Source organism: Mya arenaria, chromosome 12 (genome assembly GCF_026914265.1).
Source record: "Mya arenaria isolate MELC-2E11 chromosome 12, ASM2691426v1".
NCBI lineage: Eukaryota > Metazoa > Mollusca > Bivalvia > Myida > Myidae > Mya > Mya arenaria.
The window spans coordinates 21,504,128-21,527,191 of record NC_069133.1 but is presented as its reverse complement, the minus strand read 5'-3'; the positions used below and the strand labels follow the sequence as shown (position 1 = coordinate 21,527,191).

Sequence of the window (23,064 nt, the reverse complement as noted above, 5' to 3'; positions counted from 1 at the left end):
TGCTTTACTATATAAAAAAAGACAACTCGTATTTCAAGACCATTGTCGAGAGCTTGACAGAAACTATTATAGAGGTAGGTAAGCTGGTAGAATCCTGTAAGAAAGCCGGATTGGATGAAAGCTGAATACATGTTTAAATATAAATCTTTTAAAGACCTTCTGCATTGTATTCAAAAGAGAGATTGGGCGATAATTTGATCGGTTGGAAGCATCTCACAGCGCAAACATTCGAATATTTTCAATAAGACGGAACAGCACAAGATGTTTACGAAGCACTGAACAATTCACACAAAGGTTGGCTAAGTTCTGAAGAAGCTTCAAGTAAAATACGATTATCAATGCTAGATTATCAGGCCCAGATGCTTTACCAACCGCGAGAGACTACTTATAGCATCTTTGACTTCGAAAAGTACGATAAAAATCGTATCAAGTTTAGCATCATCATTAGTTAAATCAAGTGCAGGTAATACTTGAGTTGAATCATCAACATAGGTCTGAAGGACAAAGAAATCATTAAGGATTTCGGCTCTGACTTGGTAGTCTGCAAAGCACTGACCAACTAATGGGTTGAATAGTGAAGGAATGTCTCGTGATTTAACCGGAGTGATAAATGACCTAAGTGTTTTCCACCAGTCCCTAGAACTAAGTTCATTGGATTTAAGTTTTAAAGCAAGAGAGTCAAAGTATTTCAATGTTGAACTCCGAATCAGAGCGACAACTTCGTTACGCAATTTGTGAAACTTAGTCAAATAGTTAATGCGTTTAACATTCTATAAGCTCTTTTACGCTGGGGAATTTTAATTTTAATGTCATTATTCATCCAAGGAGGTTCAAGAGGATTGATATTTATAACCTTGTTAGAAATTCAGCTGTTGGAAATACCAACAATTGATTTAGTAAAATTAGAGGTGAACAAATTAATATTTGTATGCCTAACTAGTGACAAATCAGTGTCCGAAAGCTTCTGGCAAAGTTGCGTATAGTTTCAATTGTCATATTTTCATATTCTACGCCGAGTAACCTTCTTAACGGGTTAATGGTATCTAAATATTCCAAAAATAGGGCAATGCAAACGAGAAATGGCTCTCCAACCCCACTATGGACTAAGGAGTTTGAGCTGGAAATAAATAAGAGATCGATAATTGAGGAATAATTTTCTATCAAGTGTGTTGGATCTGAAATGCATTCTTTAATGGCAAACTGTTGTGATAAAGAGTTGATTTTGCGCCCCGAACTATCGACTAAAGTTTTCAGATTGAAATCACATGTAATGATAATATCCGCAATACCGCTTGCTCTCGCCAAAACTATATACTGGTTAATAAGGCTATAATTATCAGAGTAAGGAGGATGAAAAAACACATCGATTAGTACACGTTTAGATGTGCGTATCTTTATTTCTAACCAGAGACACTCTAGCGCAATTAACTCCAAATCATTCCTTCTTTTAAAATTGATACCGTCTTTGATATAAGCGGCAATACCACCATATGAATCTCCTTGCCGATCACGCCGAACTAGTCCTGAGAAGCCAGATATTAGAATTTGGTCGTCTGTGATTGCATTAGCTATGCGAGTTTCAGAAAAGGTAAGGATATCGAAAGAACTTAGTTCGGTTGACAATAAATCTAGTTTCGGTAGAAGACTTTGAATATTATAGTGCATAATAGAAAGGTAGTTGGGACAACACAGAAAGGTTGAAAGATTAGTGGACATATCGCTAAATGAACTACCAGGGTAAGTGTCGTGTCTTGAACTGGGACCTGGATTTGGGTGAATATCGCCTGACACTAAAAGAAAAATATGCAACCAAGTTAAAACTTCCATGGAAAACATAAAGCACAAGCAATGTTTTGTGAAGCTTGCATTCGTACCAAACGTTTCACTTGCCATGTGACTTAATGTGCAATTGCACTTCGATCGCATACATTGATCAAATTTAACCTGGAATATTTGACGTGCAAGAATACCTAAGTTAGATGTAGCCGTGGGATTTAACCTTAAAGAGTAAACATTATTTGCGTCGCTTGCTAAGGTAGGAAGATAAGATTCACAGTAAGATGGAAACGGCCGTTGTACCTATATTTAGCATTTTGGACGAAGTTTATTTTTGTTTGCCTATTCATGTAATTGAACTAACAAAAATGAGATATGCTAGTATTATCGGCGACATAGTGTTAAAAACAAGATACGACCATGAAGTATCCAGAACCACACCACCACTTCACTGAAAGTGAAAGAAAGAGAGAGTATTAGATTGAATGGTCCTCACACCCTCACCAGTCGTTTGTTGAAACGATTCATAATTTAAGAAACATGACAGATCATAGAAAAAGTGTTAAGATTCATGTATACAGGCATGACAGTATAAGCACAGAATCCGTTATATGGAGGCGAATAGTAGAAGAGGTGAAGGATTAAAACTAGGACAGTTACAGAGACTTTGACATATTGGTGGGTAATCCATATTCAGTTGGACTTTAATTACTACTACTACTACTACTACTACTACTACTACTACTACTACTACTACTACTACTACTACTACTACTACTACTACTACTACTACTTCTACTACTAGTACTACTACTACTAGTACTAGTACTACTACTACTACTACTACTACTACTACTACTACTACTACTACTACTACTACTACTACTACTACTACTACTACTACTACTACTACTACTACTACTACTACTATTATTATTTCCACCACCACCACCACCACCACCACAATAATCCAACAACAAGGCTAATAATTGTTTTGTTCTGTTTTGTTTGTTTTTATTTAGCTTTTTTCATAATTATCTTTTGAGTCGTTCAGACTGAAGCTGTTAGTATAAAAGCGCTCTGATGTTTACGACCATTTTACGCCAATCACAAATTCTGCTTTCGTATAATGTTCTGCATGTTTTTGTTGAAACAAATTTGATTGAACATAAATGTCATTCATTGCTATATATTATGTCACACTATTATACACATGCTATAATGAAACGGATTATTACGAAAGCAGAGCTCATGATGTTTTTCTCAGGATGGTTTTACTTACAGTAATAGGTGGTTAAATACATGATTTATAAGATTATTGAGTAAAACGTGTTTGTATGTTTACAAAATTTAGTTTAAAAAATGTACTTATGCAAGGCATCATATTTAGAACGGGAGGAGACTGGTTGAGCAAAGTGTGAAAAGAGACAGATTCAGGTAACCAAGGGATATTAACACGAGACATAGCAGGGAGAGACAAAATGGGGGTACAAAACAACAGAAGAGGCAGTTTAGATAATCAAAAGCGAGCGTTTCGAATCCTTCGTCATATTCTGAACAATAGTTACGATTCAGCAGCTGTTTTTATGGTCGATGGTGATATTTCCTTTGTTAACGAATTGAACGAATTTGCTTGCCATACATACACATCTCAGGATAGATACGAGTGTTCTAGAGAACAGAATGTACATTGTATCGCTTGATCTAAGGTAACTAGCCTTAGCATTTGAAGTATCCCAGCAGACCTGAAGGGTTCTGCCACAAGAATAAAGATACTTGAATCATCTGCAATAACCCGATATTACTATCAATGTCGTTTACAAAATCACAAGTAAGAAATCTAAAATAGATCCTGGCAAAACTGCAGCTTAAAAGAGCGACCCAACTTGATTAAGAGCCGGAAAGAATTACACGTGGCATCCCTTTGGTAAGATAAACTCGGAACCACGCGATAACCAAATTTTTGCTTGACAAGCAGACTATTATATGCAACTTTATCTTAGGATTTGCCGACATTAAAGAAAACAAAACAAACAACGTTCTGATTGCTTCTAAGGCCTTACAAAAAGTGTTGTAAGGAAAAATAAGTGGATTGATGGTGGAGTCGCCTGTAAGAAAACCTGACTGAAAGGGTGTTAACAAGTTTGCATCACGAATAGGATTGAAGATGTGTTTGAATACATCCCGCTTAGTTATAAACGTGAAACTAAATGGAAAATTGATATATTATTGATGTTTGCATAACAAACATAAACGACAACCAACAATTAAACTATTATTTGAAAATAAGAAAACACACACTCAAGTCTTTTTTTTATTTTTTTGAGGTTCATTGTCGTTATGATAATGTAATTTAATAATATTTTGAAAGATAAAACACTACGCATGATAAATAAAATAACCCAAGCCATGTATGAATTAAGTTGCAGAAATGAAAAACAAACAAACAAACATATATTATAAAGAATCTCAGTTTTTTAATACCCAAAACATTTTGCTTAGCAGATTCAATTTAAATGAAATAGTTAAGATCGTTCTTGTGAGCGTAATTAAAAAAAGCAGACAATCACAGCCCGTCACGCTAAATTGTCTGTTTAAAACAAAGGAGAGTTTATTTTATTTAAATTCAACATTACTAAATTGTTTTAAGGCAAACTAGATTTTCTTTTCATTTTTAGCATTAAGTAAGTTGTTATTAGCCGTTTTCCATTGTGCCTTTGTTGTTTATTTGATCTGCTTATATATGACGTATTGCATGCCGGACATATTGTTTTTAATAAAGTTTTAAATTTACATTCTGTACATCATCTGTTTGTTCATAGTCTGTTCAGGCCTTGTATTCGTGTAAACCTGCAATTTAAAATGCTTGTTTGCCTTTAACGAATTTCTTTCTATGGATTGCTGTTTTTATGCTTGAAGACTTGTATATTCAACACTTACTTATTTTGTTAGAACAAAAATTAAAGGCATTACATACATGAAACAACTCATTCATATAGGACAATATTACCAGAATCACACGGATTAACATTACTCATTCGTTACATAATGTAAACACGTAAATATATAGGAATGTTGTTATTATTCATTAAATATACATGGAGCTTTCTATGGAGATAAAATCTCTCAAAAAGACAACAAATTGTTGACGAGAATATTGTTCAACCTACAAACAAGTTAGCAAATTATCATGCCATGTCGTATTTGATAATGATATTCACTATATATTCACATATAATTTTCTGTAAATATTTAAACATTTCAATAAGTATGTGTCTGGAGAACTTTCTTAGCATTCTTGTGTTACCGACGTAAATGGAATTCAATTCTGTTGTGTTTTGAAAGGCATTTTGTAACACAGATGTGTATGTTCATGTAAGTAAAACATGTCAAAATAATAACAATATGAACTACAATCAAATACCTCTGAAATATCTCTCTTACAATATGCTGCAATGGATAAAGATCGTCTTACATGATACTCACTTGAATCATCCCGTTTCATAAACATTATCAAACACACGTTTTTAAAAGTTCAGAGTTGGAACAAGTGAATATTATTGGTTGTCAATACACTTTAAACACAAATTTAGCTGAATATAATAGGGTAAGGGTGTATTTTGTTGATCTGATAAAAAAGAAAGTCACTAATAACAAATAATGGAAATAAAAATATTATATACAGTTAAATAACACGGACTTTTTGCACAAATTTGCATGATATTATATATTTGTATTATTGTATGCACAATACAGCGCGCTAAATATACGTGTATACAATGAATGTATTCTAAGGTATCTCCAGTTTTACAGTCGACTGACGGTCGGGCAACACATTAAGGTATCCCTGTTTCCTCGTTAATGTTTGTGTATACGCCGAACGAACTAATATACTCCGAAACGCATCCATGGCAAAACACAAATTGTTCCTTTAACAAAAAAGAAAACAAGCTGGTCAATATTATGCGATACATACTAGTTTATAAACGCTTCTCAGATACGATTCGTACAATGAATGAATGTATTTTACATATAAAGTTTGAACGTTTAACATATGGATGCGATGTATTGTTTTATAACGCATTATTTTTGTTATTGATCGTTTAAGGAGAGGAAGTATTCACCTGATTTGGAATCGCAAGCCTCCGCGTCGTTTTGACCTTCCTTATAGCGTTAAGTACACTGACTTCATGTTCAACGCTCATCTTGTGGAGAAGCAGCGAAACCACACAGAACAGACCACTCTTTCCCGCTCCATCACTGTGTTAATAGAATGTACATTGCAAGCACTAATTGAAGTTTTTTAGATCCCAATTAAGCAATTATATAAACAGATTACATTTAACATGGACATGACATGTAAAACAGATTTTAATGACCTAGATCTTCATACTTGTCAGACTAACTATTTAAGTGTATTAATTCTACGCTAATGTTTAGTACTTCTTGACAAGAGGTATTTGACATAAATTGTTATCGCAACCGAATTTTCACCTTTTTTGGTAGTGTTTTTTGTTACGTTGAAAGCGATAAGTTTAAAGGTGACCAATAAAAAATGGAATTAATATACTCACAAGCAATGGACCAATATTGGACCGTCATCTTGCTTGTTCGTGACATGTTCTATCACATTCAGAAATGACAGAAAGTTTGTAGTTGATCTTGGAATGTTCTTCATTACGTCCCAGTCGGTAAATTGAAGATGTTGAATGGTTATATCAGCGGTCGTCTGAAAAGGTAAGTATTTACACATTGACCATTATGGACGTTTTTTGTTATTGGCATTGTATAAGAAAATAATTATTGATAAAAACAAATGTACATGTCGTCTTGCAAATATTCAATTAATTTAATGAATGCTCATATAATGTTGGTAGATCGTTTTTCGAAAATTGTCAAAAGATGAGCGGCCATTGTCACATGAGAAATTCTACAAATTCTGCTGTAATTTGATAGTGAGTGAACAGGATTGTATGAAGATATCCAGTGCTCCTTTTAATAAAGCTAGTTAAATTACTTACTCCTGCCCCTTTATGCTGTATTTGCAATAATCGTTCTGCGTAGAATGTTTTCTTGTCTTCTGTTGTGCAGCTTACTTCAAACAATCCCTTCTTCAAAACGCCTTTGTTTTCCGCAGGGTAATATGTTCCGACATTCTGCAAGAAGTGTAATCAAGTATGGGATAGTAAACACATTTAAATCGCATGATACCGAATTGAATTATCAAAGCCACATTGTGATACGAACATTCATTCCATAAGTTAACAACATTTGATTGTGTGATAGGCGGTTTTATTTTGGATCATTTGTATTGAATTGGTCATTCGACGCTCAGACGGGATAGACGCAACGTTGATTTCAAAATTGTCAAATATTCTTTGTCTCTGGATGTCTGTACAAGGACTATTTGTTGTATATATCATTTTCGAACCCTGTCCCGTGCATACTTCTCTTTTCATTTTGGTATGTTTCTATTACTTATTAGACAGTTGAACTGATGTTAGATCTGAGAGAGGGTCCAGCAGTGGTTCCAGGTGTTTTACGGTGTGTCTTTCTTAATTGGGATTTATATACGAATAGTCTGACATATTTATTTTAACCATCTGCTTTGTATTCGATTAAAGTATCACGTCTATTTGTATTCCTTATCTATTTTTATTCTTATGATAAATAATAAATGATTTATGTTTGTCATGTAATGGAATGAAACAGAAAACATATATAATATTAATTCATTGATTACCCAGCTTAACGAATGATTAATAACTGGTACCTATGTATCCATTGTTTCTGACCTTATTACGATCGTGGCTATAACATAGTGCAGCTTACCTTTTGTTTGTCCATATCATCTGGGAAGCTGACGATACATGAACACTTCTCTTGGACAACGAGCGTCAAAAATTCGAGAACTGTCTCTGGAAGTGGAGTCTTCGCTACAAGATAACGTTTCTTGATTCCGAAGCTCTGTACAAATTAAACAAACGCAATCAGACTAACAGTGCAAGGTATTGGACGATAATTGGATTGATGACAAAGTTCATGTATTTTAGGTGAAACAATGACTTGTCTGAATAGTTTAAATCATTATGCTTGTGACATATTTAGGCAATGGTCAATTTATTTTGTAACTTTTTCAATGCAATTGTATTTGATATATATTTAATAGATAGATCTAACAAATAGTAGTTAGAGCATTAGAAATGCTTACATCTATATACACAGCATCGATGTTGACTGAAGCTCCTAGTTTTAGATTTTGATAAAGGCTGTGTCTGTTTCCTTTACCTTCATCAAAGCAAATTCATAAATATATCAGCATGAGAAAGACAAACTCTGGGTTTAAAATTTACAATTTTGGTTACATTTACGTTATAGCGATTTTTGTATTGCTATTAATTCAAATTCCCATTTTGGTGAAAAGGCAGTTCTTCTCTTCTCGATAATATATAACATATATCAAAAGTTAACTAAAGTGGGATTAAAATGTGTTTTAAAAATGTACAACAACAGTTTTAGCACATTTAAGGAATTTACCAGGGATATCGGCGTTTGCTCTATTTTTACTCAGGAGCTGTTTATAAAGTTCAACCGCTTCTGTTTCATCCTTAGATCGTTTATCGACCATATGCTGCAGTTGCTGAAAAAGATTAACTTCTTTTTAAATGGAATAAAAAAACTACATTATTTAAGTACAAATAATATCATTTTGATGAAACGTAATAATGTATAGATTATGAAACAGATCGTTTATTATTATTTCAATAGATACACATAAACAATGATCTTCCACATAACTTTCACTAAGCTTTATTAAGCTGATAAGAATGACGTTCCGGTCCCGTTTCAGGGGACTAGCAGCTTTAATCATGAAAAAAGTAACCTAAAATTTGGTTTGAAACGTCGGCCCCCTACACGTCAAAGTCCTATAATATTAGTTAACATACAGTTGTTATGCTACATTTACAGTACGTTTAAATAAAGTAGGAAATGAGGGATGATAATATTCCTGTGACACAGATGAATACAACCAAGGTTATCATGCAGTCAACATATGTTAACTGTTTTGAAATGGACTCATTAGCAGTTATCATTTCGATTTTGACAAACTGTACCATGAACGTATTATTCAGTTGTTGTGTAGTGTTGTTTTTCATGTATTGGTTGAAGTTCTCTCCCCTGACTTGTTTGCAGTCAAAAGTTAGTGAATACAGCACGGCGGTGTGCAGAAACATATACTGCTCCTGAAACGAGAATATGACATTTATATACAATTATTTGTGTGTGATGAGTGTCATATTCGTACAGCAGCAAGGTTATTTAATACTTACTTAATGGTATTTATACTTAATAAACGTAATGCAACACTTTGGGTTTCAAGTTTGAAGTCAATTGTATTACAGTGTACCATATGTATTTGTTCTGTAGACTATTATCTAATAAATAAATAAGTTCAGTTAAATATCGTGTACACATTTGAGAAACAACAATTGAAACAAAACTGCATTATAGAGTAAGGACTCCGGAAGGAAAGTGTGTACACACATTTCTACATATTGTCCTTTGAACAGTCCATCAATATGACGATACCTGAACAATATCAAAAGTAATGTCTAGTTTTGTTTAGATATACATTTAGCCCGCCTATTGCGAAGATGCATTTTGATTGGAAATCGATATTCATTCGAATTCGCTTTTTATTGGTGTTATGCATTATCAGGATATGCTTCTTACTTGGACAAACTATTATCTTACCAGTGTCTGAACCATATTCGGCCTATTCTGACGCATTTTGTGGACACACCCAGATATATCAATAGCTTTCTCAGTTTCACCTTCTTCCGTAAGGACGTCCAGAGCAATATAGGTGCCTGTTCTTCCGACACCAGAGCTGTGAAGTAAAACACTGTAATATTATACGGAAGCGCATCAGAATCATGCAAACCGGTTTATTCAGAACTAACTAACATATTAATTATTATTCTATTTACTTTTTTTTCTCTCTACACAGTTCTCCTTCACAAGACTGTTGATATTTTATTATTTAACATACCTACAGTGCACAACCGTTGGTCCATTTAGTGTACTCGGCGTACTCAGAACCCGCTGTCTGAACTCTATGATCGCAGTAACATCGTCGGGTATGGCTTTGTCAGGCCAACACGTGAAGTGCAGATGATGCAACGTTCTCTCTTCGGTCCCCTGTAGATATTAATGCGAGATCTGATTACTTTTTAAGTTTATGATTACTTTTTAAGTTTATGATTTGCATGTACTGTTTATTATTTGTATTCATTTTGCTAATTAATGTTTGTATTTGAGTAACATATGAATGGCTCCAGGTGGATATATAAAAGCTTCTTTCATCAATTAAAGGGCAAAGACTCTTGTGTTACTGACCGGATGAAAAAAAATCTTACTCATGCACCACCACACTTTGGTTTAACAAACTTCACATATGTTTTAACCATTCCCGATGATTAGTAATTGCTCCGAACTGGCATATTTTAGCTTTTGTCATTCATTAAAGAACATTAACTCTTGTTATATTGTTATAGAAGATCCAAATATATCTTCGCGTGCATCATGGCAATACTATATTGACATACATTTCATAATTTCCTGTCCATTAGTAACACAATTATGGCCACTGGCCCCTGACGAGGCAAACGCCAAACCTTTATCCTTCCACCGTAAGTGTTCGCTGGTAATAATGAGCAGAATGTATTTTTTCATGTTTTTAGATTGTAGCATCATAATAATGGTGTTATTATATATAAGCCACTATCAAATTGTGATTGTCATATTGATAATTGTTCACATTGCATGATGTTTTTGTGGTAAAACTGCTACTTATTTTTGAAAGGAAAATATATACACAAAAGGAATGATCTGTTTTCCTTATTATTTGAAGTAGTTAATGCAAAACTCTCAAAATAGGTTGTAACTAAATCTCGTAGAGCAATATCATATGGCTTATTACTATGCGATGGACCTGTCATAAAAAGCTTTTGTTACAATGAGCATTTATTTTTTGTCCATTTAAACCCGGAAAACCCCCCAAAGTGTTTACTCTTAAGTTTCTTTAGGGTGTTTTCGTATTTAATCAGTTGACTGAAGCTTTGCGGATAATGTTTGCAATAAATCTTTACAATTTCTTATAGCATGAATCGTTCGAAATTTATTACTTAATAACTGCATTGCTGCAAAGAAAATATGTCCTCTGTTTATTCTTTATATTCATTTAAGAAAAACGTGTCTTAATCTTCAAACAAATATACAGAAAAGGCAGCATTTTGCAAAAGATGGTGTTTTCAAAGACCATGTCTTATTTCATCTCAAATGTAAACTTGCCATCCGGAGTCATTTCTATGTATCTCATAAACCAAATATTGAAATAGTTCATAACGTTAAACTGTTACACAAGCTTTAACGCTCCTCTGTTTTCAAGATTCGTTACGACATTTTCAATGCTATTAAATGACATTCCCTGCCAGCTTACCGTCGTCACCGTGAAAGTCCTTCTGGTAAACTCAGCATATTCATCCTCTGAGCGGCTTTCGACCTGTATTTCACCATACGCCTTAGTTGTCCCAGGGTCTGGCCAATATTGCTCGCATTTATGGGACTGATATAATACATATAATCTTTAAACACATACACGATTTGCTTAATGATGGAACGATAACCAATAAAATTATGGTAGTTTTATTTACAATAACAAATCATATTTGTATAAAAAAATGATAATATACGTTTATAAATTTCCAACTTATTCTGATATTTCAAGGCGAACATTTTCAGGTGCAAGCGAGTAAGTCAGCTTCTGAAGATACATTTTTAACACTGATTTATGATGTTGCTATAGTATTCGCGTTTTTAACAATTAATATATAAAACATACATTGACTAGACAGGGCATTAATTTGCCCAAAATTACATCGGGTTGAGTTGTATTTATACGGCTATAGTTATTTCCTTTATGATATTGAACTTTGCGAAAGAATGTTTCACCTAACGGTGGATTTTGTTTAAATACGTACTCCCTGTTCAATAAGGTTGGTAACCATGACAATCTTCTCAACCCTTTGTTGCCAAATCATTTTCCAAAACAAGCTGAAATCACCTAATTGTTGGGACATTGGAGCTGGAATTGAATCATGTCAGATCGCCAATAATTTAAAAATATTCATATAAAAATAAATGTTGCAAGCAGCAATAATTGTTGCAAAGGCAATTGTCAAATTATTACTCTTTATCAACTGATATAACGGACAATGGTTGAATTATGTGTTTGTCCTGATTTGATTTGTTATGTCACTGCACTCAAATTACAAGGAAAACGGTTTTAAATTGTGTTTATTAAAATAGGCTGAGGCGGAAAAGAATTCCCCCATATTTCTTACGTATACATGTTTCGTTATCACTGTAATTATTTTAACCTAAAAAACCCAGTTGTATTGACATTTTGAATTAAAATTGTCAATTTTTACATCTGTTTATTGAAATATGAAATTTAGCTTCTGCATTTCAACATAAACGATTAAATGATATGAATTTAAACGAGAAATTGCAAACTTCTGTCATACGGCAACAGAAGTACTAATACTGACACTTTATTCCGTGATATGGGTATCACTTGTAATCAATCATCCAGCCTTACCTAATGTGGCTATATACTGCTTCGGCCTTTTATAGCCCTGAAAAAGATTTTGAAAATACCATGTTGATTAAATGCACTATTAGCCTGTCCATTGAACTATGGAGATTTCACCAACATACAACTTATTATAGAGCTTCTTTAACTTGCCATGTTCATTTAAATGAGTTGCTAAGACTCTTATAAAATTGTCAGTATAGTATATTACCAAAGTTACTAAGATCCTAGAAATGAAGTGACTGATGTGTATTAGGCATTAAAATGAACAGTATAAATTTTATCAACCCTTCAATTGTATACAAGTCGGATGGACGAAAACATAATTGTGGCTTCGTGTATTATGTAGATTGCAGACAGAGCGTCTCTTTAAATAAAGTGTTTAGCGAGATACAAAATGCATCGCATAGAAACCTCATTGAGTCATTCGGTCACGCATGTTACTTTAGATGTAGCCAAACCATTTCTTATTTTGATTCAATTAAGACGATACTGGTACATACGTCAATAAAGCTGGCGTTTATGTAGTCTGAGCCCCCACTGACCATGACTTTTACTCTGGAGTCATCATCTAAAATGTCATAAAGAAAAAAATAACGATAAAATTCGTATTTCCAATAAATCATAATGAATAGTCTAATAATATATAATTGATTTGTAATTTAAACATCAACAGAAATGGGATTCAAAACTTAGAGTTAAATACATACCAAGGTTCTCCTCCTAATTACGAATCGAATTACTTACATTGAAAAAATGCTTGGCAGATTCTTAACCATGCTTCCTTATTTATTACAAAGTCCATAAACAAAAAAATTGGTTATAATTTACATAAAATAACAATTTCCTCACTTACATCAGTTCATTCCTTTGTACTCCTTATTACAAAGACCTATCACTTACATGGATACATTGCTTTGTACCGATTCCATACTCTCCTTATTAAAGACCTATCACTTACATGGATACATTGCTTTGTACCGATTCCACGGTACCCATATTACAAAGCCCCTTGTCTTACATAAATACATTGTTTTGTACCGATTCCATGCTCTTCTTTTTTTAAAAAGCCCTCACCTCCATGGATACATTCCTTTGTACCAAATACATGATTTTTTTGCAAAGCCCGTCACTTACATGGATAAATTGCCTTGTACCTATTCTCAACCATGCTTTCCTTCTTTGTACAATGCCAACAATTGACACCACGCTGATAGCGATAAGGCTGCGCCTACAAGTCACGTGGCACCTTGGTAAGGGCCCTCCGACAAGTACGCAGAAACAGACGATAATGATACAAAAGTTATACTTGACAATCAGATAAAAAATGCATGGAATAGGCTCAAATATAGCAATAAAAGCAACTATAACATTAATTTAGTTAATTATTATTCATTGAATGCATGAATGTATGATTCAGGTAGAAATAATTTAATGTCTAAACTTAAAAATAATTTATTTCTAAATTACATCGGAATTTTGTTACAGTAGAAAGGCAGTCTCTATCTTAAAACTTTAATTTAGGGAAACAAAACATATATTAATTTCCTTTACGAAAGTGAACAAAAAAGTTTGTTTAGATGACATGTCAAAACTCAATGGATTTTGCTGTTTTTCTTCCTTTCTCCATTAAGAAACACCTGTCTGATACAAGTTTTATCTAAATTTGATTAAAAAAATGTAATTCAAATCAACTAAGTTGTCATTTTCACTAACCATTTGTCCAAACAAGCTTAACATCAAACGTATAAGCTTCGGATTTAAAACTTTAAGCACAAGAAAGATAAAAAGATACCGCCGATAATATACACTAACACTCATTATGATATTTCTTGTATTAAAACCAACGGAAAATATACGTATACTATGTACGGTTATATTAAGACATTTGGAGGGTTGAAATAGTATTCTGAAACGTCACTTTGTTATCGAACTAATGCAAAAAAATGCATTATTGAACAGCATTAAGGGAAAACGTCAGTATTTTGTTTTTCTTTAATTGTCTTTACTATGTCTCAGTTATAAGAAACATATTTTGTGCTAAATATATAGAAAATATATAAATACACTTCTGTTGATAAGTGCAGTTTTTCGACGGTCATGGCTGATAGCAACGGGCAACTGATAAACCCCTCCTAATCTGGACGTGGATTGGTCAGTCGGATATCGTCCGGCCAGTTTGACTGACAGGCCGCGTCATGTTAATTCAATTAAACAATATGGTTCTTACTTACATGGATATATTCCTTTGTATCGATTCTTACTGGTATTCTCCCTCTTTTGTGATTCCACATAGGACTTAACAAGTCCGCGGGGAAATATCTGAAAAGAAAAGTATTGATAAATTTTACATTTTTTTTATTGGTATAACCAATAAATCCAATAAGGCGTATCCTTGCAATGCAATTAAAAACGATATCTTTAAACACTTCATTTCCAGAACTCATTATAAACGTTTTAAATCAAATTTGGTTGAGCTAGTCGTCCTTTACTTATTTACATCGTTTGGGTTGATCCAAAAATATGCCTGTTATTGACAATAATTATGACACGAATACAAAAAGAATTAAACTGAATCATACAAATATGTGCTATATTTTACTAGCAATTACCTTAAATTCTTCACTAAGATCATCATGAGTTTTTTTATCCACATACTTGACGAGACGACTAATTGATATCTTTGTGTTATTAGCTGACGATTCAGGTTCGTTGTAATACGTCTGATCTTCACTGAAAGAACTCTCATGAACCGCGTTGCATTCTTCATCTAAATAGCACGATGAAAGTGTTAATATAAAGCACTTATTACACAACAGTCATTGCAAAGTTTAGTAATGCATTCTGATTGGATAAGAGCGACGCCATTTGAACCATTGGTATACGAAGTTAGAATAACCGCCAAATCTTTTATAAAGACGTCTGTTGTTGTCGACGACCTTACTTAAGCTTTGAATAAATTAATAAACACACATTCACATTGCAAGTACCAAAAATAAGGCCTAAACTATGAAGCAATGTTGTATATTTTCAGCATCATGAAATATATTGCCAGAGTTGTTGAACATTCTCTTCGTTTTCTATGTATTTTTCTAGGTGTTTTATAAACAATCTTAAGCAAACGTAACATTCTAATACATAACCAAGTCTTTACTTTGATCTTAAGATCGACCTCAACCTCATTTCTAACAGAAACTGCCCCTCGTTGTAGTATGTCCGTTCATTTGTTGATGCTAACAAACAAGTTACAATTAACTAATTTTCAATTAACGTATATTTAGGGTAAAAACATGCTTTATCTTTGCAAGCTGTTTTCAGAGAAGGAAATGCAACACGTTTGGTTTTTTGTTGATATATTATTATTATATATTTAGAATATTAAAATTAAACATTTTGTTAACAAAATGGCGAAAGCAATGGTTTAAGTTACTTACACTCTTTTGCGCTTCCGTCGTTAATGATATGTTCGAGCGTTGTATATTCATTTATCATGTTTTCGTTAAAAGCAGACAGGCGAATAGATCTAACAAAAGAAGAACAAAAACTAAATATAACATTGTTTGTAGAGTCAACTTATTTTAAGTCAGTATTGAAGCTGACCATTTTGCACTTCGACTGTTAACTGAACCTGCATAAAGTTAATGTCGGTAGGTTTCAATTTGTAAACACAGGTTCATTCATGTATACAGTTATAGGTTTAACTAACATGGGAAAATTGTTATATTATTACCTTCGTCGAAGAAAAAAGAATGCAACCACGACGCCAATGGTGATTAAAACACCACCACTAATACCCCCAGCAATCGCGCCTACTAGAGGTCCGGCTGCTTCCGCTTCCTTTTTGACTTGTATTACTTTAAATATATAAGACTTGGAATGAAGTATTTAAACTATGCCTTTTTATAATTCGTCATACATGCATCACAAGCTACGGCTCAGAGCTCTGCATTATGGCATAACTGAAGTAGTGTGTTCCATTGTATGAACTGTAATATACACCCATAACCAAGTTCGTGGACTTCTTCAATAATTTCTGAATGATTGGCGTATTCAGGATTTTGAACTGGAAACTCATCATAGTTATATGAGCCAGATATTAAAATGATTAAATCACACCGATATTTTTAAAGATAGACACTATTTAAGTTCATATAGCGATTCTGTTGATCACGCCGAATAATATATATTTCATACTATACATAATTAGGCTAAAACTAATGATGATACATAGATAATTCCTTTATTTCCGTAGTTGGTCATCTTTAACCTTACTGACTTACGTCATGGATATTTAAACTTTGTTTTAAATATTTTAAAAATGACACACTAAAGAAAACTAATTGGGTATTTTTGTTTTTATAGCTCATGTTTGTTAAGACTAATTCAAAACCATTTTATAACAATATGATATGTGAGATAAGCCCACATAATAGGTGTCATGCGATGCATTTAAATATTCGGACATTGAGCTGTTTTCAGTTGTAACGAATACAAAAAACTAGTGGTAATACGACGTTCACTTTCAGTTAGATGCGGAAAAGTAATCAAAGCGCTTAAAGCGTTGAATGGCTTTCGGCCTGCAACGTTTTGTGAGTATAGTCATGTAATTGTAAAACATAATTATTAAATAAACATCTAAAGATAGTATGTGCTCGCTCATAATTTCCTTCGAAAATTTTTAGAGTTTAATATTGATTTTAATGAGATCATGAAGTATAAGTCACTTGAAATGTGGAATACGCCAAATAGTTACTTATAAGGTATGGAGTAATTCTCAATATCATATAAAACATATCTGGAGCTTTGGTTTCATAAACAATGCACTGCCACGGATAAATCATTAAGGAATGTTTAGTTAAATCTTCTCAACACTCCAAACTTGACTTAGGCGTATTTAATTTACTACTAGGCAATGCCAGCCAAATCAAATGCACCACAACAAAATGCATATTAATTAGGTTATGTTAAAGTCTTTCTTCTACAACGCCAGTACCTCTGGATCGAATCACCCACATACTATTTATTTCCTGTATGTTTGGTGTACATGAATCTTAATAATGCCCTCACCATATGTCACTCGTGTTCAAAATGAACAGATTTATATCAGTTGTTTTTAAATATGCATAAACATTATGCTATATGCTCAAGATAATTAACTGAAATTACTGAGACAAACCGAGAAGTATTCACATACTTTCCGTTTCATTCGGCATTACATGACTATGACACAAATTGTAGCAGGTCGATAGCTTGTCAACGCTTTACGCGATTTGATTTGAATGGTAAAAGTGTATAAGATTCATTTAGTAATGGTTAAAAGGTTGCTAGTATGTACTTACACAAGATAATGGTTTTATGCGACACACATTTTACAAACACAAGTACAAACTCAATAAAAATGTCAAGTTAAAGCCGATTTATGCAATTTAAAACATAGAAAATATACTTATGAATTAACTACAATCACCAAAAAAACTGACTGTAGGATAAAAAGAAGTATTATTATTTCATTTACAACATTATGAATTGATATTTTACGCCTAATTAGCATTTGATAGCATCATAATACGATCCATATTTTTTCCGGGTTTTAACGACTTCTCAGAGCTTATTTCCAGGGAATAAACCTTTCCGAGTGCGATGACCCACATTCTATTCTTAACTATAATGTATAAGTAGAAATTATCGGTCCTCGGCCGAAGCAAAATCTAAACACTGGTATATAGTACGTGTATTTTTTTGATTCAGTACGCGTTCATTTTGAAAATATTTGCGGATTCTGCTTTTAAATTGCGTCCTGTAACTGGCTGATATTAAAATTATTGCTGTTTGTACAATTTCAATTGGGTTATATAGCGCAAAATGCAGCTTATTCGAACAATATTTACCTCATAACATATATTGAAAACTTATTACAGCGCTATTTATAGCAAGCTAATTAATATGCAGAACGCAGTCCGTAGCTATTAGAGCAGATTGCTTGCTAGGTGTTTTCGATGTAAATGTTAACGTAAATTAGGTCGGTGACCAACGCAGTTCTAACCGCGCTGGGGTTGATACGCCCGTGCGTGCATTAATTCGCCAAAATTTAAAAGTGTTATGTCGATCTGCCGATGCGATTACCAAGATACGGTTATAAAGTTATAAAAGTCAACAGGCAAAGCGGCCTACAGCCTAAAACTATTTAAATAAGAAAATATTGTTTGTTTATTTACTGTCACTATTTATTCATTTTTGTAATCATGTTGTTTTAGTTACAATGGTACTATTGTCACGTTTCATTTAAAAATATGACTATAGTTTATTACTGTTTTAATTAAAAACCGGAACGTTACATTTGCATCGTCAATAGCATGTATCCTTTCACTTTATGGGGGCTAAGCTTTACCCAATGTCAATTAACCTATGAAATAATATTGCACCTAATTGAAATGAACATATAAAGAGCAGAATATCAGACCAATCACAATATCAAATTTTGTTTAAATTCCGCCTAGAAGAATTGTATTGTTAGACGTCTTGAACATCCAGCGTATCAACAGGAAAAAAGTATTGTACAAACATGAAATTTAAACTACGCAAAAAATATACAAATCATTTTATCGTAAGGACAATAATTTATACCATATCATACCCTTATTTGTGCAGTCATCGCCTTCGTAGCCATCAACGCAGTTAAATTTGCAAAAGCCATCGTCATCACAACTTGATTCTGTTCCACTTAATCGACAGTTTCCAGGGCATTTCGTCTCGCATAAATCCCCATAAAAATGTCCCGTGCAACCAATGGAACAATAGCTAGTATTTCGTTCACATTTGTTTTCCAAACACGATTTGCTACATGATTCGTTGCAATACAAACCGTGGACAGTTGAGTCTTTACATGAATCACAGATTCCCGATTCTTGTTGACATGTGTTGCAATTTGAATGGCATGGAAGGTTACACATGTCTCCCCAAAAGTGTCCGCCACAACCATTGCTACATTTTCCAGATTCAGAGCTGCACTCTTTATCTTTGCAATTAAATTGGCAGGAAATGCATTTGCTTTCATTATTTTCTGGATAAAAACCTTTTTCGCATTTTAAACATCTACCCGTTGTCTGGTTACATTTTAAACACTTTGCGTTAATGTCTGTGCATTTCTTTGAGCATGATTCGCTATAAAAACCGTCAATGCACCCCTCTTTGCATAGCGGTCCCGTTGAGCATAATCCGTTCTTGCAAGTTTCAGGACATTCACAGCATGTATCGTTGTTGACGTAAAAGGATTCGTTCATACATCGATCACAAGTATTGGATATGTTTGATTTGTCAGAAGAACAATAATCATTATGACATTTGCATTTATTTGCAGGGTTTTTGAATCCGTTGGAACAAGAATTGCATTTGTCACTCCCATATGTACACACGCAATGTGAAAGACACTTGCAGGTCGATCCACTGTTTCCATTGTTACATAGAATACAATTATTCTCATTATTTTGTTCACAACTCAGGCAGGTTGAATTGCAAGGGATTGAGCAATTATTATCCGAATAGCCATTGTTACAGCCGTTTGTGCAACTACCATTAGACATTGAACATATCCCACCAATACATGTACGTGAGCAATTGAAGCTACATGATTGTCCGTAAAATCCGTCTACACATTGATCACATTTAACGCCGGTAAAGTTAGGAAAGCAATCACAAGATCCGTCGCTTCTGTTGCATGAGGACAAAGAACACCCAATACTGCATTGTTGTTGACAATAATTCCCGAACATTCCGTCTTTACACATGTCACATTTAGTACCATTAAAGTTAACCTTGCACGTGCATTCTCCGTTTCTCATACAAACTCCATTACCGCACCCTACAGAACACATATCGTTGCATTGTTCCCCATGATATCCGGGTTTACATTGATTGCATGTCCCATTCCTCATACAAACGCTATTACTACATCCAGCAGAACACACATCGTTGCATTGTTCCCCATAAGATCCAGGATTACATTGATAACATGTCCCATTTCTCATACAGTTTCCACCAGTGCATCCATCTGAACAAGTCATGTTACAGTCCTCTCCATAATTGCCACCAATACATTCCGTGCAGGACAAACCAGTGAATAATTGTGTACAATTACAAGTTCCGTCGTCATTACAAACATCATCCAGGCATCCCTTGGAACAAGTTGTTTGACAGAAGGTGTTTTTTCCGTAGAATCCCGTTTTGCATGACTCACAACCAGTATAATATGCACATCGGCAGTTCTGGTATTTACAATGACTTGCACAGTCTACACCAAATCGTCCTTGTATGCATGGTTCGCATGTAGTTCCTTCGTAATTTGATTTACACTGACCACAAGTTCCATCATCATAACATGATCCGCCATGACAGCCTACTGGGCAGCTTTTGCTACAACTACTACCTTTATCATAGAATTTGGCCTTGCATGTGATACATGGGGTGCCTTGAGCTTGTCCGCACTTATAGCAGTTACCGGGACAGGAATTATGACATTTATAGCCGAATATGGTGTCAACACAGCCATCAAAACAATGGTTGTCTCCAAAACCTCTCTTAAATCCACATAGACGCGTTCCTCCTTGACAACACACACAGTTCTTACTGCAGTCAACTTCTGTTCCGTTTATTTGTACCGTCACTGTAAGGAATATGCTTGAAATAAAGCAATGACCCGTATTGAATGTTCCCATGTGAACCTTGCGTTTGGATTAAAGAGAAACTAACGAAATAATATACACAATAAAACGAAAAGAATTCCATAAAAATATTGTATAATATTTCATGTATAATCCTTTATTTGTGTTGGTATTTATTTGTTTATTTGTGGTATGTTCTATGCCATCCTTAAAGTTGTAAATACAGTATTACAAACCGTCCATAATACATTTATTTCACAAATGTTTGCTGTCTTTGTTATTCCTAGCATGTATGCCCCAATTCCTCAAAAGTCCTTAAGCATTACACGCTTAAGGCTAATTTGATGAAGCCATTTTTCTTACTTGGATTTCCGTCTTGAATTTAAAAATTAATTGTTGTGATTATAATAATACACGTATCTATCATGTGTTTCCGGTACGGATAGAAAAATCCGACCCGAGGGCACATGTGCGTTTTCATACCTGTCATACATGATTGCACCAGGCAGAGTACAGCAACTATTCGAAATATCACCATGTCTTGGTAATGGTCACATCCGATTGTTGCAAGTAGTGTTTTCTGTAACAAACTTAATAATTATAGAAATATATGTTAACGGACAATCGTTAACCTTTATTTACTCAGTTGAAAAAACAACAACAATATAAGCTTCCTTTCATATTATTTTGATTATTGTGCGTTTAACTATAAAAAACAACATTTTTTATTTTATAACCATCAATCCACACGAAATTCATAAACAAAATAGTGCTTCATTATATTGAGATTTATTATGAAAGCATGTGTCTTTTAAGCGATTTTAATCAGTAATGTAAAAAGTAAATAGGTTATTAGTATTGCATTTTGATCCAAAATGTCGTATTCGACTCTCAGGGATTTTTTGCAGATTTTGATTTCCGAATCTGAAATATTCCACTCGAAAAAACAACCTCCCGGAACAAAAACTTCCTATAAATCACCAGTTTAACAAGATTTACACAGACACGCAACGTAAATAGTATTGCTAACTGTATATTGGAATTAATTTAGAAAAAAAGATTTTATTAAAATGATAATAAGGCACTTTCATTATAACTAAACAGATAATTTAATATTTATACATACTCCTAGGCCATTATTCACTAACGCATTTTTTCTGAGTTCAAGAATCAAAACACAAACAACGAATCATGATATTCCTGTAAAAAAAGAATCACTAAAGCATTGATGTTCTGAATAGTTGTATTTTCTTAGTATGATTAAATATATATTTTAAATATTCTTTTGCTGGACGGATATTAAGGATTGTTTTTTTTTATTTAAAATTTCACATTTCTTACATTGAGTTTAACCCAAACTCCAGACGCTAGTGAATATGGGCCCATACATACCCTTAATGTATTCAGACTGAAAGGTATTCAGGTTTATATGTAACGGTAAAAGGACAATAATATAATTTACAATGTTCAATGTTTATACTTTTTCGATTTTCAATTTAATCAAATACTGTCTATGAGCTTACTAAAATTTACTGTTTTTATACGAACTATTTGACTACTCTTTCTTCTAAATTTTACTTGTCAATAGCTTATTTTATGCTAAACTTACTTTTGTTAAACGGGCAACACAAATCCATACACATATAGAAGTCAACTAGCTTAAGTCCAAATGAAGAGGAAAACACTTCAGAAATGTAAAACTAAAACAAATCTTAGATCAGCGACAGTAAGACAAGTCAGTGGGTTGTCACTATAACTGAATTATGACGATCTGCAGTCCTTAATCTCAAGCAGGAAGAAAATATCGCATCAAAAGTAAGTACACGTCTTTCTCTAATTAGACGGGGATTTTCGCCCGGTTGAAATGTGATTAAATATATCGTTTTAACTGAATATATCAGATTACACATTTTCAAAATAGTACTTAAGGTTTACCTTAAAGGTGTACTAGAGGTTTATGAATGTTCGTCTTCC

At 33.6% G+C, this 23,064-nt stretch overlaps 1 protein-coding gene across 1 annotated transcript; it reads right to left on the bottom strand.

The window, feature by feature from the left end:
- Positions 1-4,083: 4,083 nt before the first annotated feature.
- On the bottom strand, positions 4,084-22,904 carry LOC128210544 (multiple epidermal growth factor-like domains protein 10). The gene is made up of 21 exons (XM_052914892.1): positions 22,700-22,904; positions 21,574-21,670; positions 19,074-21,092; positions 16,164-16,287; positions 15,868-15,956; positions 15,046-15,203; positions 14,668-14,755; positions 12,937-13,004; positions 12,440-12,476; positions 11,820-11,923; positions 11,279-11,404; positions 9,830-9,978; positions 9,532-9,667; positions 8,892-9,020; positions 8,314-8,416; positions 7,988-8,064; positions 7,609-7,743; positions 6,798-6,932; positions 6,351-6,505; positions 5,901-6,036; positions 4,084-5,705 (listed from the first exon to the last, which is right to left on the bottom strand). Exons 2-21 carry the CDS (start codon positions 21,626-21,628, stop codon positions 5,613-5,615), a joined length of 4,116 nt encoding a protein of 1,371 aa, XP_052770852.1. The 5' UTR covers positions 21,629-21,670; positions 22,700-22,904; the 3' UTR covers positions 4,084-5,612.
- Between the last annotated feature and the right edge of the window lie 160 nt (positions 22,905-23,064).